The 15617-nt window shown below is 45.7% G+C and overlaps 1 protein-coding gene across 1 annotated transcript; it reads right to left on the bottom strand.

Annotated features, from left to right (window-relative positions):
- CLRN2 (clarin 2) lies at nt 2074-14731 on the bottom strand. Its single transcript, XM_003482347.2, has 3 exons — nt 14442-14731; nt 5406-5585; nt 2074-2472 (listed from the first exon to the last, which is right to left on the bottom strand). The coding sequence occupies exons 1-3, from the start codon at nt 14692-14694 to the stop codon at nt 2207-2209; spliced, it is 699 nt and encodes a 232-aa protein (XP_003482395.1). The 5' UTR covers nt 14695-14731; the 3' UTR covers nt 2074-2206.

The following is a 15617-nucleotide window of genomic DNA, read 5'->3' as shown; positions in this document are numbered from 1 at the left end:
CACGACGGGAACTCCCGTGGAAACTTTCTGAAACTCAGTGTTAAATAAAGGTAGAGTGGATCCAAATCAGGTGTCATGTTAGATGAAACTAATGTGGGGGATTAGGTAACTTTCACTTGGCGTGAAAACAGGAGAGCTGGGAAGGGAGGCACTCCAGTTGGCATCGTGGGAAAATGAATGACTACCTGTATGGGTGAGGGTTGGCCAAAGAAATAGAACCAATAAGGTGTGTGTGTGTGTATGTGTGTGTGTGCATGTGAGAGAGAGAGAGAGAGAGGGATTCATTTTATTTTATTTATTTATTTATTTTATTTAGGTCTTTTTAGGGCTGCACCCGAGGCATATGAAAATTCCTGGGCTAAGGGTCGAATCAGAGCTACAGATGCTGGCCTACACCACAGCCACAGCAATGCTGGATCCTCAACCCACTGAGCAAGGCCAGGGATTGAGTCCTCATGGATGCTAGTCAGGTTCATTACCACTAAGCCACAATGCGAACTCTGAGAGAGAGATTTATTATAAGGAGTTGGCTCACATGATTGTGGAGACCAGCAAATCCCAATCTGCAGCATAGGCTGGCAGTCTGGAGATCCAGGAAGGAGGTGCAGTTTGGGTCCAGGGGCAGTTTGCTGGCAGGATTCCCTCATTCTCAGGGGAGGCCAGTCTTTTTCTTAAGGTCTTCAACTGCTTAGATGAGACCCCGCCATGTAAGGGAGGCCAATCTGCTTTACTTAAAGCCTACTGATTAACCCCATCCAAAAAATCCCTCCATAAAAACATCTGGAATAGTGTTTGACCAATATCTAGGTACCATAACCTAATCAAGTTGACATAAAAATCACCATCACAGAACCCCTAGGGAAATCCCAACACATAACAGCTGGGTTTATCCAACAGCTGCATTAGAGTAATATTCTAATCCCACCGGGTATTCACACACATCCAAGCCCTCTTTGTAATTTCATATCTTGTTCTCTCTCCCCTCCCCCCATTACTGTCTCATCCTGGAATGCCCTTCTCCAACCTTGCTTCCTTCACCACTGGAAAAAGTCTCCTCATCTTTCAAAGCTCAGATGAAGTGTCAGCTCTGGGACACTCTCTCTAATACCACATCCCATTCTGAAGAATGATTTCCTCCTTGGGTCCTTTCTGCACGTGCTGTTAGAGCACTGATCACATCGCCTTGCAACTGCTTGTACATCAGATATCAGATTATCAAAGTGATTAAAAGCATAAACTCTGGATCCAGACGGCCTCCATTTAATTCCTGACCTTGGCAAGTCACCCAACTTCTCTCCATGCCTTTGTTTCTGCATCTCTGAAATGGGACTAAAGGAGTATTACGCCAACAATCGGAGTTTGTAAAGAGGACCTGATGACTTATATGTATGACTTCTAGAACTGCACATGATGATAACCACTCCAAGAAATGGTAGTTATTTTCATTCTTTTTTCTTTCTTTTTTTTTTTTTTTCGGGTCACACCTGTGGCATATGGAAGCTCCCAAGCTAGGGGTCAAATCAGAGCTGCAGCTCCCAGCCTTCACTACAGTGCATGGCAACACTGGATCCTTAACCCACTGAAGGGAGGCCAGGGATTGAACCCACATCCTCATGGATACTAGTTGGGTTCGTTCCCACTGAGCCTGACGGGAGCTCCCAGTTATTTTCATTCTTAGTGTTATTGTTGCTATCTGATTCCTGTGTCGTGTGGAACAGGAATGGAGGCCGGGGACATAGCATATTCCTCCTCTTTGCATCCCTCCTAATATTGTGTGCGATGGACCAATGATCCATAGCTATTTCCTGGAGTGTGCAGTACTTTATATTCATAGGGTGCTCTACAGTATACAAAGGCTGACCCCATTAGCACCCATTTAAGCCTCATGACAGCCTTGTGAGGTTGTTAACATCCCCATTTTACAGAAGAAAAAACTGAGACGTGGACATTAAGGGAATCGTCCAATGTCACACACGAGTGGCAAGCAGGAGGCTCTAACTGCAAGGTAGGTGAGAAAGAAGGACAGGGATGCCGAATTTGGGAAAGTTTTTTTTTTTTTTTTTCCTGGCCCTGGGCACCACCCTTTCTCCTCCCGCTTCCTTCTTTTTACTGCCAGGAACACAGAGAGTCTGAGCTGTGAAACCTGGTGGAGGCGGTGGGAGGAGGAGGTTTCCCTTTGCACCACCGAACGGATTTTAGAAGGTCGTCAATACAAGATGTCCTCGGCCGTGACCGTGACCTCTTCTATTTTGGTCTTCATCTCCGGGAGTGGAATCTGACTGATGGCCACCACAACCAGGTTAGTGGCGTGGGCGGAGGCGCTGGCCACGCAGATCCAGAACGACTCTTCGTACTGTTCCTCCACCACCACGAAGCGGAAGAGCTTCTCCTGGAAGTTGGCGATTCGTTCCGTCAGGTCGTGAAATTTCACCGCGGCCACGAAGCTGGCGATGGCCAAGGCCACTACTCCGCCTGAAACCCCCAAAGGACACCCTCAGTCACCGCCCCTTTTTGCAAATCGATGACCACGTGTGAGGTGGCATGTCTGTGGCCCAAGCCACAAGTTCGCTTAGGGTTTCAAACATTCTTAGGGCGACCCAAGTTTTAATTTGCGTTTAGAAGCGGCAGATAATCCACAGTGGGAGGGCGGAAGGTGTGGGAATGAGCCTCGTGTTAGATCCACTTTGAATCTCGACCTCTCTAATTTTTCCCTTCCGCGGTGGGCGCTCTGCACACGTGGGTAAAACTCAGTCTCTACACTTTTCAGCAGGTGGGTGCCGACCCTGAGGGCTGTGATAGACCATCTTACTGGGCAGACTGGGGATCCCTGGAGGGCTAGACTGCTCTGTCCTCTTTAGTTGTCTTCTTTCCAAGCTGAAGGATAAGAGGACATAAGAGGAGGAGGAAAGGAGGGGTTGGGGGGGGGACCTGGATGGATTTCAAGTTTCATGTCCTTCCCTACCTGTTTCTTCAGCCTTTAACCTTCCAGGTTCCCTCTGTTTCTCTCTCTCTTTCTCTCTCTCCCTCTCTCTCCTTTTCTCCTGCCCTGATTTTAATTCATATTTTAAAAATACATTTATTATGGTCTCTTTTTAGATTATTACTTCTTCATTGAAGAAGTGTTGGACACCAGGGAAAATCATTCAGCTGAAAAGACAAATTTGATTTTTCCTAAAAGCCAAATATAAAGACTTTAAATATTTTAGTGTATTTCTCTGCGTTTCTCTCTCTTTAACAAAATCAATACTGTGGAACTCTTACCATTTTACACTTGATTTTTCCTCCCTTACTTGAATATTTTTCCATGTTGTTAATTATTCTGTTACAGCAATTCTTTAAACTGGCGAATGATGTTTTATCGAAGCGACACTCCAAATTAATTTAAGTTTAATTAAATGTGACCTGTTTTTTAGACATCTGGATTGCTTCTAATTTTCCTGCTGCGGGAAACACCTTTCTTTCTTTTTTTTGTCTTTTTGTCTTTTCTAGGGCTGCACTTGCGGCATGTGGAGGTTCCCAGGCTAGGGGTCCAATCGGAGCTGTAGCCACTGGCCTACACCACAGCCACAGCAACGCAGGATCCGAGCCACGTCTGCAACCTACACCACAGCTCATGGCAATGCCGGATCCTTAACCCACTGAGCAAGGCCAGGGATCGAACCCGCAACCTCATGGTTCCTAGTCGGATTTGTTAACAACACTGAGCCATGACGGGAACCCCAGGAAACACCTTTTAATGGACATTTTTGTTCTCTTTCCAGTTATTTCCTTAGCATATATTATTGTTTGGAATTGTTTAATCAAAGGATAGTCACATTTTTAATCCCTTTTGAATACATTTTTTTTTTTTTTCTGGCTGGCCTGCTGCATACGGAGTTCCCAGGCCAGGGATCAGATCTGAGCCACAGTTGCTGCCCGCAGCTCCAGTAATTCGGGATCCTTAACCCATCGTGCCAGGCCAGGAATCAAACCTGCGGCCCAGTGCTGCAGAGACTCTGCCAATCCCATTGTTCCCCAGTGGGAACTCTTTTATGCCTTTTTGACAGTAAAGCATTGTCAAATTGCCTTATTTTTAAATATTCTTGTCCGTAGAGCTTGAGAGTGTTATCTCTCTGAGGAAGGAAATTGACAGCGATGAGTATGTATTTAAAAGGCAGCACTTTCCACCTGCCAGCCACTGTGAGGATCAGGCAGAGGTAAACAAGTCTAGTTGGGGGTGAGCTGTGTTTATAAGAAATTCTACAGGATGGCCACAGCCTGCAAACTTAGGCAAATAAATACAAAATAATCTATTTACTGCATTACATTCTTTTTTTTTCTTGTCTTTTTAAGGCCACACCCGAGACATATGAAAGTTCCCAGGCTGGGGGTCAAATTGGAGCTATAGCTGCCAGCCTACCCCACGGACACAGCGACACCACACTCACGGCAATACCGGATCCTTCACCCGAGTGAGGCCAGGGATCAAACCCTTGTCCTCGTGGATACTAGTTGGATTTGTTGCGGTTGAGCCACAACGGGAACTCCGACTTACTGCATTCCATGCCCTGTAAACCCTCACCTGTTTATCTGCTTTATGGTCATCCTGGATAAGGTAAAGGAAGGGAGGGGCTGTCGCCCTCAGGATCCCTTGATCATGGGACCTGGGTTTGCTGAAAGCATTCTTGGGATTTTGTTACTTTTGTTAGAGGTGATGTTTTTCAGTCCCTACCTAATTAACTAAATGTGAATTGATATCTGTGTATCAGTATATGCCCCCAAATCTACACACACACACACACTCTCACACACACACATCTTTTGTCTTGGTTTCTATCTTGGAAAATAGCTCATGATGGTCATAGATGACACCATGGATTAATGAAAAGACAAAAGGCTTAGTGTCATTTATGCCTGGGTTGGAATCCCAGCTCAGTGCTTCATCTCTGTGTGACTTTGGGTGCATCTTCCAACGTCTCTGAGCTTCAGGCTCTTCACCTGTAGATATGGGTCTAATAATACAGCCTCATAGGGAGGCGGTGAGCTCTACAGAAATTGAGGCATGTAAACCCCCCAAGTTCTTCTCTTCCATCATTTGTGAGGTTCCTGCAGGCTCAGCGCCACTCTTCACTTGTCCCATGGTCCCTGCCTCCCGACCCCCAGCTCGCTGTCTTCTCCATCACCCTGACTTTTCGTTGTCACTCTATGTCCTTAGCCCCTCGTGCATGCTCACAATTTGGTTCCTTATGATGACAGAGATGCTGCAACTTTTAGTAAAAAAGACATTAATGCCTATGAAGAAGGCCACAGGCCCTGGGAGGGGAAGGAGGAGGCATTTTGGTTCCTTCACACGTCTGCCCCCCTACTTGGAACTCAGCCTCCTGATGGCATGGACAGGAATCTCTCTCCCCAGGGGCTTTCCTTACCTGCAAGAACATTCCACAGGCAGATGCCGCCGGGGCCGTTGACCGCGCGGTACGGGGCCTGGATCATGTTGAGAATGGCAAAGCCCGTGCTGACCAGAGCCAGCGCCAAGGCCAAGAAGAGGAGCAGCAGAATCATCACGTGCAGACCTGCGTTGAGCTCCCGCACCAGGTGTGGAAAGACTGGGGAGAGAAGACACAGCCGACACATCAGCCTCAGAGCTCGGTCACGTTCATATGGCCCAAGCTTGCTTACCACGAAGGCTTCTGTAGACGGGAGTGAGGGCCAGGCTGCAAGTGCTGGGTTTTCAAAAAGCAGGAGACTTCCTGAGAGATGACTTCGTAGCCCCCAGATTCCCTCCGTGTCTGTTGACCAACACTTGTCTCTTCCCTGGAGTGGATGCAAAATCAAAATGTGCCCTGGCCGGGCACTGAAGATGATGGACCTCACAGCTCTGGGATCTGGTACGAGTGGATGCACACAACCCCCAGATGGTGTCTCTTTAGCAAAGGAGGCTGGCAAGAGAGTCTGTCGGTGAAGGTTGATCACAGTGCTTTATTCTGGATCAGAGAGAAGCCTTCATTAAATCAGAGACTTCAAAGAACTCGGAGGCATATCTTGAAGAGTGCAGAAGCGTGCAGCAAAGTGAAGCCTAGATGTAGCATCCAACATTCCGAGTTCAAATCCTAGCTTTACTGTTTTGCATCAATTACAAAATGAGGTCATCTAAACCCTACTTCTCCTACTCACCTTACATATTGAATGGGTCAAGTGAAGTGGGGTAGGAATAATTACAGTACCCACTTGGTGGCACTAATTCGTAGCCAGGAGCATCATGGTTTTTGTTTGTTTGTTTGTTTGTTTTTTTAGAAAGAAAGATTTTATTGGTGCTACGTACCCATGCGTTCTATTCTCAGCGGCCAGGAGTCTCCTGCATCCTGGGGATCCTGTGCACAGAGCTGCCTCTGGCATCTTGGGTTCTTCATGACTCACGCTGCATGATACTGTATTAGAATATTCACTTGCCGTATTAATGTGGCAGGATAATCTAGTGAAATATTTGGGTTTGTTTTCTCTATATTTGTCACCACATACTGTCCGTGAAGATTAATGATATACCAGAGTAGATTCAAATATTTTCTGGGAAGGAGTTCTCAAAAATGGTGCCTGTGGTTGTTGCTATTATTTTGCTCTCTGACTTGGGCAAAGTCAAGTGATCTCAAGCCTCAGTTTCCTCATCTGTATAATGGGGATAGTAATTGTTGTTTATGAATTGAGAGTAACTAGCACTTACTGCCCCTAGCCGTGGGCTGAGCACTTTTCATCTGTTATCTCATCCAATCCCTTTTTTTTTTTTTTTTTTTTGGCTTTTTAGGGCCACACCTTCAGCTTATGGAAGTTCCCAGGCTAGGAGTCAAATCGGAGCTACAGCTGCCAGCCGACACCACAGTCATAGCAGCTTGGGATCTGATCTGCGTCTTTGACCTACGCCATAGCTCATGGCAACGCCGGATCCCCAACCCACAGAGTGAAGCCAGGGATCGAACCCCCATCCTCATGGATATTAATCAGATTTGTTTCCACTGAGCCACGACGGGAACTTCTCATCCAATCCTTATGACAAGGATATGAAGTAGATTTTATTAAACTCCTTTCCCCACAGGCCTGGAGACGCTTAGTCCCTTATCTTCAGGCAAGGTGACCCTGAGCTCTATTTAGGACCATAGTCCTATATGCCAGGTGGTATTTAGAGTTCAGAGTTAATGATTTTAGTTGTTATAAATGAATGATTTAAAATAATGAAAGCTTGGAGTTCCCGTTGTGGCTCAGTGGTAAAGAACCCAACTAGTATCCATGAGGATGTGGGTTCAATCCCTGGCCTTGCTCAGTGGGTTAAGGATCCGGCATTGCTGTGAGCTGTAGCATAGGTCGCAGATATGGCTCGTATCTGTCGTTGCCGTGGCTGTGGCGTAGGCTGGCTGCTACAGTTCCAATTCGACCCCTAGCCTGGGAACTTCCATATGCCACATGTGAGGCCCTAAAAAAAAGAAGAAAGTAAAATAAAAATAAAAATAAAAATAAAAATAAAATAATATGATGGAAGCTAAAGAACTCCTGGGCATCCTGGGCACCCCTTCCTCTGCATCTCCTCTACAGGTTTCTACTGAACACCTCCTGGTCAAATCTGGGTCCATCTTTTGAACTCCGATCTCTCTGCGTTATTATGTAGTACCACTGACCAGCCTGGCTTTGGCGCCGATCAGAATCCAGGGCTCAAAGCTTTCCTGATTCCACACGTTCCCTGACCATGTTCCCCTCTGGCTTCTTTGCTAGCTCACCTGCCCACCTTTATCCATGGAACACTGGTGATCAAGAATTTTTGCCTTCTCCCTTTCAAGTGTCCTTTCCACTCAGGAGTTTCCAGACACTCCATGCTTACGTCTTTAGTTCCGATCTTTCTTTCCAGTTCTGTATTTCCATGTAGTTTTATCTCCATGTAGTTACCTCATGGGCACCAGAAACTTTACCCTGGAAAATGAACTCCTTCTAAGGGGTTTGTTTCTGTGGACTTTTCTCTTTTATTACTGTACCTTACATCTCACTGTCCTTTAGATTTTCTCTCTCTCTCTCTCTCTCTTTTTTTTTTTTTTTTTTTTTTTTTGTCCTTTTCCCTCATCTAGGGCTGCTCCTGTGGCATATGGAGGTTCCCAGGCTAGGGGTCGAATCCGAGCTATAGCCAACCTGCCTACACCAGAGTCACAGCAACGAGGCATCTGAGCCACGTCTGCAACCTACACCACAGCTCATAGCAACACTGGATCCTTAACCCACTGAGCAAGGCCAGGGATCAAACCTGCAACCTCATGGTTCCTAGTCAGATTCATTAACCACTTCGCCATGTGGGGAACTCCAAGATTTTTTTTTTTTTTAATTGCAAACTTAGCCCCTTTGCATTTCGAATTTGGTAGCTTAGGCCTGATTACCTAATTGTCTCATTATCCCCTTTCTTGCACATACAATCCTCAGGACACAGTATCAGCCTAGTAATCTTCACCAAACACTTAAAATAGAAAATGACCACCTATATGATGGGCAAAGATCAAAAGGTTTGCTAATACACCGTGTTGACGAAGGCATGGGGAAGGCGCTGCTGTCAAACCTTGCAGGGGTATTAATTCATACAACCTCCTTAGATGGCAGCCTGGCAACCTCTATCAAAGCAACTTCACGTCCAGGAAAAGCACTCCCATGTGTGCTCAAAGCTGTATCTATTGGATATTCATTACAGTAGCAAAAGACTGGAGGAAAACCAAAATATGAATCAATAGGAGATTGATTTAATAAACTAAAGCACAGTCACACGACGCAACTTAAAAAAAATCATAACCGTATAATGATATGAAACCCATCTCCAGATTTGATTTAATAAAAAATTGAGAAATAGCCATATTATGGTGACAGGGGGGGGAGGGGGTTTGGGGTACATGGAGTGATGTGGAGAGGCGTGGGGAAAGAGTGCCCTGGCCTTAGCTTCTACAGCAGGATATGTATTGACTATAGTAAAAAAATCTTTACTGGCAAGGATTGAATCTCATTCAGCCCCCACGGTCACAGGCCATACCCCAAGGCTCCGGATCTCCTAGTTAATTGAGATCTTGCTATTTTTCATGTGCCGTTATTTAGAAATTCAAATCTTTTCTCATAAGTTTTAATGTGTCAGTTCCTTCTGTTGATAATCTTTTTAAGGGTGACTCTATATTTGCTTTTGTCACTCAAACGCTATCCCAGGAAAGCTGTTGCTTGCTTGCCTTTCATATTCATACCCAGTTTCCAAAAGTTTGGGACATCTCTGACTTAAGGATTAAATTTAAGTTTCCAGGAGTTCTCACTGTGGCACAGTGGATTAACAGTCCCACTGCAGGAGTTCCCGTTGTGGCTCAGTGGTAACGAATCTGACTAGGAACCATGAGGTTGCAGGTTCCATCCCCGGCCTTGCTCCGTGGCTTAAGTATCTGGCGTTGCCATGAGCTGTGGTGTAGGTCGCAGACATGACTTAGATCCTAGGTTGCTGGGGCTGTGGTGTGGGCCACTGGCTACAGCTCCGATTTGACCCCTCACCTGGGAACCTCTATATGCCATGGGTGCAGTCCTAAAAAGTGGGGGAGAAAAAAAAAAGAATCCCACTGCCGCAGCTCGGGGCACTGCAGAGGCATGGCTTCAGATCCCCAGCTTGGTGCAGTGGGTTAAAGATCCGGTGTTGCTGTAACTGCGGTGTAGGACACAGCTGTGGCTCGGATTCAATCCCTAGCCCTGGGAACTTTCATATGCCTTGGGTGCAGCCACAAAAGAAAAAAAAATTAAGTTTTCCAGCTTGAAATCCACAACCATAAAAGCATACGATCCATAGTGACAAGTGACAATAGCTACATGTATTGAGTACAGACTGCATGCCAGCACATACACACTTTTTTCCCTTTTACTGCTCATGGCTACCCTCTCTCACTCCCAAAAATGAGTCTTAGAAATGGAAGGTTAAATAGCTTAGCCAGGGTCACATGGCCAGGAAGGGCTGCCTTCAGGATATTGCCAAAGGAGCTACTGCAGGAAAATCAGATAACTTGGATAAGCAAGGATTTAAAACATTTAATCCTAGGCGAGCTGGAATTTTAGAGGTCTTATTTTGAATCTGAATAACTATTCTTATTGTATATGTATTAAATCTACCTCACTTGAACCCCAGAAGTCATTCACCATTGTATCAGCATCTCTAATTAGATAATTACCTGATTATTATAAAATTTGTTTGCTCCTCACTCCAGAAAAGTCCATCAGGGCCTCTTGCCATGGCAAGGCAAAAAATATTGAATTTTCATTGTTTTAAATTGAAGTATGGTTGATTTACAGTGTTGTGCCAATTTCTGCTGTACAGCAAAGTGATCCAGTCATATATACATATATATATATATGTATGTATATATACACATTCCTTTTCTCACATTATCTTCCATCATGTTCTATCCCAAGAAATTAAGTATGCGAACAATATTAAGAAAGTAAATCACTGATATATTGGATTTCATTAAAATGAAAACAATCTGCTGTATGAAAGACAATGTTAAAAAAAATGACAACACAGCCCCTGAATGGGAGAAAATTTTTGCAAAAGACACATCTGAGAAAGGACAGTTATCTAAGCTAGATAATGATAAGGAAAGCATGTGATTTGAATACAGATGCAGGTCCTGGCTGCAGATGGAATGTGTAGGGGGGCGGGAATGAGGAGGGAACCAGAACTAGAGATTACCAACCCCCTGCTATGTACACCTGGCGTTTCGGCAGGTGCTTTTTCACTCATTGATGTCTCTGCTTTCCCCTGAGAAGGGAGAGGGCCGAGGGAAAGGACCTTTTGCCCCCTGAGTTGCTCCAGTGGGCAAACAGGAAGTGCTCATTTGCTTCTTCTGGCTAGAGGTAGTTAACATTTCTGTGAGCTGAGATGGAAGGGGTTTAGTTGGCACCACCGTGGAAGGGCTCAGCCTTGTCCTGCCCTCCTTCAGCCTCCTCTGTCTGCAGAGACTGCCTCTGCTTTAGCTGCTTCTCCAGAAACAGTGCTTGTGCCGAGACACACCTGCACAGAGAGAGGACCGCGTGAAGAGAGATGGGGGGAATGCCATATGTAGGGTGGAGTGATGCCGCCCCAAGCCAAGGGGCATCTGAGGCTACCGGAAGCTGGACAAGGCAAGGAAAGCTCCTTCTAGAGGTTTCAGAAGGGGCCTGGCCCTGTCGACCACCTGATTTCTTTTTTTTCCTTTTTTTTCTTTTCAGGGCCACACCTGTGGCATATGAACGTTCCCAGGCTAGAGGTCAAATCTGAGCTGTACTTCTGGCCTGTGCCACAGCCACAGCAATGCTGATCCTTTAACCCACTGAGTGAGGCCAGGGATGGAACCTGCATCTTCATGGATACTAGTTGAGTCTGTTACCGCTGAGCCACAACAGGAACTCCCCCCACTGTTCTTTGTTTGTTTGTTTGTTTGTTTGCTTTTTAAGTCTACACCTGTGCCTTATGGAAGTTCCCAGGCTAGGGGCTGAATCTGCGCCGCATCTGCGACCTACCCCCCAGCTTGCAGCAACAACGCCGGATCCTAACCCACTGAGTGAGGTCAGAGATTGAATGTGCCTCCTCGAAGACCTTATGATGGGTTCTTAACTAGCTGAGCCAAAAATTAAAAAAAAATTAAAATATATTTTAGACAACCTGATTTCTGACTTCTAACCTTCAGAACTGTGAGAGAACAAATTTCCGTTGTTTAAGCCACCCAGTTTTGGTACTTTATTATGGCAGCGTGAGGGAGCAGATACACCATGCACCCTCTCAAAATGACCCCTTAGTCATTTCCAGCAGGAGCTGTCATTCTACATCCCCCCACCCTGGAGAATCCGGTTTCATCTGCCACCTCCCCAACATCCTCTGATCAATTCCAGGAGACCAGTAAAGACTGCTGGGGTGACACTCTGCCTTGGGAAAGGTGCCAGTCACAGATTCCAAAGGAACAACACGCAGTAGTGGAAGGTGGGCTGACTTGTGTTGGGGCTTGGCTCTGGGCACTCTTGGCTCTGTGGCTGTGAGCAGGTTGCTTAGCCTCTCTGAGCCTCATCCTTCTCCTATCTGGCAGGTGGTGGAGGCTTAGTGTCATAGGTCCCATGTCTTGCGTCTTGTATATGGACATTCCATATGAATGAGTTTAAAGGTATTTTATCGTTAATCATTCAGCCACAGTTTTTGAGCACCTACTGTGTGCCAGACACTGTTCTAGGGGTTTGGGATCATCACTTGGACAAAATCCTTGCCCTAATGGGATACACACTAAACGGATGGAGACAGATAATAATAAATATAACAGATAAATAAATTATTTAACATGTAAGGAGGTGGTTATGAAGGTTACATGATGTATCTATCATGCTATATAATTACATGGGATATTTTTATTATATTCCCTAGGCACTATCTGACTTATTAAAGTCTCTGGAATATTACTACTTTTGCATCTGTTGCTCCCTTGCTCAAGCTTTAGAAAGTCTTTCATGAAGTTTTTTTTTTTTTTTTCTTTTTTTTCTTTTTAGGGCCACACCTGTGGCCTATGGAAGTTCCCAGGCTAGGGGTCGAATCAGAGCTGTAGCCACTGGCCTATGCCACAGCCACAGCAACGCCAGATCCGAGCCACATCTGTGACCTATACCACAGCTCATGGCAACATGGGATCCTTAATCCCCTGAGTGAGGCCAGGGATCAAACCTGTGTCCTCATGGATACTAGTTGGATTTGTTTCCCCTAAGCCATGATGGGAACTCAGTTCTGTTTTTTTTTTTTTTTTTGTCTTTTTGCTATTTCTTTGGGCCGCTCCTGCGGCATATGGAGGTTCCCAGGTTAGGGGTCTAATTGGAGCTGCAGCTGCCAGCCTACGCCAGAGCCACAGCAACTCAGGATCCGAGCCGCGTCTGCAACCTACACCACAGCTCACGGCAACGCCGTATCGTTAACCCACTGAGCAAGGGCAGGGACCGAACCCGCAACCTCATGGTTCCTAGTCGGATTCGTTAACCACTGTGCCACGACGGGAACTCCTCAGTTATGTTTTTAACAGAGCTATTTTCCAGATACTCCTTGTCCAATTTAATTTCTGGGTAAATATAAATATTCCCAGAGATTTTTTTCACCTACTATACATAACATATATATATATCCTTCCTATATATAAATGATGCCAATTTGCATTAATTATTTGTCAATGTTTCCAGCTTTGTCTTTATGTGTTTAATAAGATATCCTGCCCAGGATTCTAAAAACTACAATTCTGTAATATAAAATAAAATAAAAGTTTTTATCCCTTTGTATTTGCATTATATTGACTAATTATGATTTTGTAGGATACTGTTCTGTCACCAGCGATCTCATTGTATGATTCCAAAAGCTTGCACAATATGCCTTTTTTCAGTTTTTCCTTGTCAGAAGATCCTCCATAAGCTGGACTTGGATTCCTGCTCTGTTTACCTGCAGAGCAGCTCTGACGTGACATTTGGATGCCCGCCAGCCCATGTGGGTTCCAGCTCACGTTCGGGGACAGCGGCCCTGCCAAGGTCTCTCTGCCAGGAAACATCCGGGTTGGGCTTTGAACCCAGGAAGTCTGACTCCAGAGCCCCTTTGCTTTTTCTCAGATTCTAAAACTTTTATATAAACAGAAGTGGAGAGTTCATTTCAGCAGGCAGTCTACACCCTTGGGCCAGGCTGGCCAAGCATACCCAAGTCACTTGGCTTGGGTCTAAAGTCTGGCTCTCTTTCCTGCCAGGCTGACCTCAGACACGTTATGTAACCCTTCCAAGCCTCAGTAGAGTCCTCTGCAAAATGGGAAGGTTTTTAATTCCTTCCTTATAAATTTGGTATAAGGCTTAAAAGAGAGAAGCCATGTAAAGCATTTAGTGGAATGTCTGACACATGTAAGCATTCTATATATATATATATACTGTCTTTTTAGTGCCACACCTGTGGCATATGGAGGTTCCCAGGCTAGGGGTCTGATTGGAGCTGCAGCCTCTGGCCTACACCACAGCCACAGCAACGGCAGATCTGAGCCGTATCTGCAACCTACACCACAACTCATGGCAATGCTGGATCCTTAACCCATGGAGGAAGGCCAGGGATGGAACCTGCGTCCTCACTGATGCTAGTCAGATTTGTTTCCGTTGAGCCATGACGGGAACTCCAGCACTCAATATTTTAGTAGTGATTATTCCTAGACATAAACTACAAAAATATACAAATCCCTATTTCTAATGTTTCTATAAGCTTTGGCAGGGGAAAAAAAAACAAGGTCTCTTTTTGGAGCTGAACAAGATTAAGTCCTTGGCTTATTGTGGACTTTATCACTATGCTTTAGATTGAAGCAGCACTTGAATTCCTCATTTGGACATAAGCACTCTTATAAGTACTTAAAAATAAGTGTTCAAAGGCAGCTTTCCTGCCCCCCCAGTGTACTCACTTGTGAATTGGGACCGGCGGCCCCCGAGCCCGCACTGTCGCACCTTACACCCGCGGAAGAGTCCATAGTAAATGTCCCCGATGAATTTCACCAGCTCTGGATCCGTGGCGTTGACGAGATCCACTCCAGTCTGACAAAGAATTTTCCCACTCAGCCAGTGGGGTACCACCAGAGCAATGACGATCAGGATGAAGGAGGAGAAGCTGAGTAAAGATGCCAGCCCATACCACACCTTTTTGAACCATCCAGGCATCCTAGTGGGTGCAGGTCATGCCCCAGGTGTCCTAGCAACAGTGAGGGTCCTTGGCATCTTTCGGACACTCGAGCATCCTGTGCTTCAAGGTCAGCTCTTCCAAATGCACCGTTTCAAGATTTCAGGTCCATCTCCTGAAGGGAGAGACTGGTGGTCCTCCCTCAGCGCCTGCGTCCACAGCCCGTGTTTCCTACGACCTCAGCGCAGGTCTCTACAGAGACAGTCTTCATCTGACTTGTGTGTAGAGGAGTGTGTTACCGAGGGAAGTAACCCTACCTCTCCCACTAGACTAATGTTTCAGCAGAGAGTGTAATTGTTCCCCGTTTCAGGTATTTGAATAACCCTGGTGTGGACCTCTTAATGAGGAGGAAGTTTTTAGCAGGCAAAATTGGGTGGATCTGACTGTAAGAGACCCTAGCCAGTCGCAAAAAATACACATGGTGGAAGGAAAACAAAAATGGAATGATGAGCGCTCGAATATTGCCAACAAGGCACAGTATCGAATGTTGATCTCTGATGCAAGCCTCGGCATTTCTGTCTCTAAAATGTCACTGCTGTCAGAATCCCCCGAGATGTTATTAATTCCATGAAATGATCTCTGTTCTCTAGCCTTTTAATTGAAATGTGTAAACAAGTCTTTATGATTCCGAGATTTATCATCTGGTGAATCTGAGGTGGGTAAAACTGCAAAATGGGTCAGAGTCAATTTGTGACTGCTGGGGCTGTCTGGACCCCAACACTTACAGCCTCCCTTTACCTCCCATCTGTTGTGTCGTCTGAAATGGGAAAGTGTCAGAGTTCCCATCGTGGCTCAGCAAACCCGACTAGCATCCATGAAGACTCGGGTTCGATCCCTGGCCTCGCCCAGTGGCTTAAGGATCTGGCGTTGCTGTGAGCTGTGGTGTAGGTTGCGGACAGGCTTG

The sequence above is a fragment of the Sus scrofa genome, chromosome 8 (assembly GCF_000003025.6).
Source record: "Sus scrofa isolate TJ Tabasco breed Duroc chromosome 8, Sscrofa11.1, whole genome shotgun sequence".
Lineage (NCBI taxonomy): Eukaryota > Metazoa > Chordata > Mammalia > Artiodactyla > Suidae > Sus > Sus scrofa.
The sequence above is the reverse complement of the archived record's forward strand: the minus strand, read 5'-3'. Positions and strand labels throughout refer to the sequence as shown.

Coding starts and splice junctions, on each gene's coding strand:
- CLRN2 (XM_003482347.2), bottom strand. CDS start 14,694: ATGCCTGGATGGTTCAAAAAGGTGTGGTATGGGCTGGCATCTTTACTC. Junction 5,586..14,441: donor CCGCCGGTCCCAATTCACAA/GTGAGTACACTG, acceptor TTCTCTCCCCAG/TCTTTCCACACCTGGTGCGG. Junction 2,473..5,405: donor CCTGTGGAATGTTCTTGCAG/GTAAGGAAAGCC, acceptor TGGGGGTTTCAG/GCGGAGTAGTGGCCTTGGCC.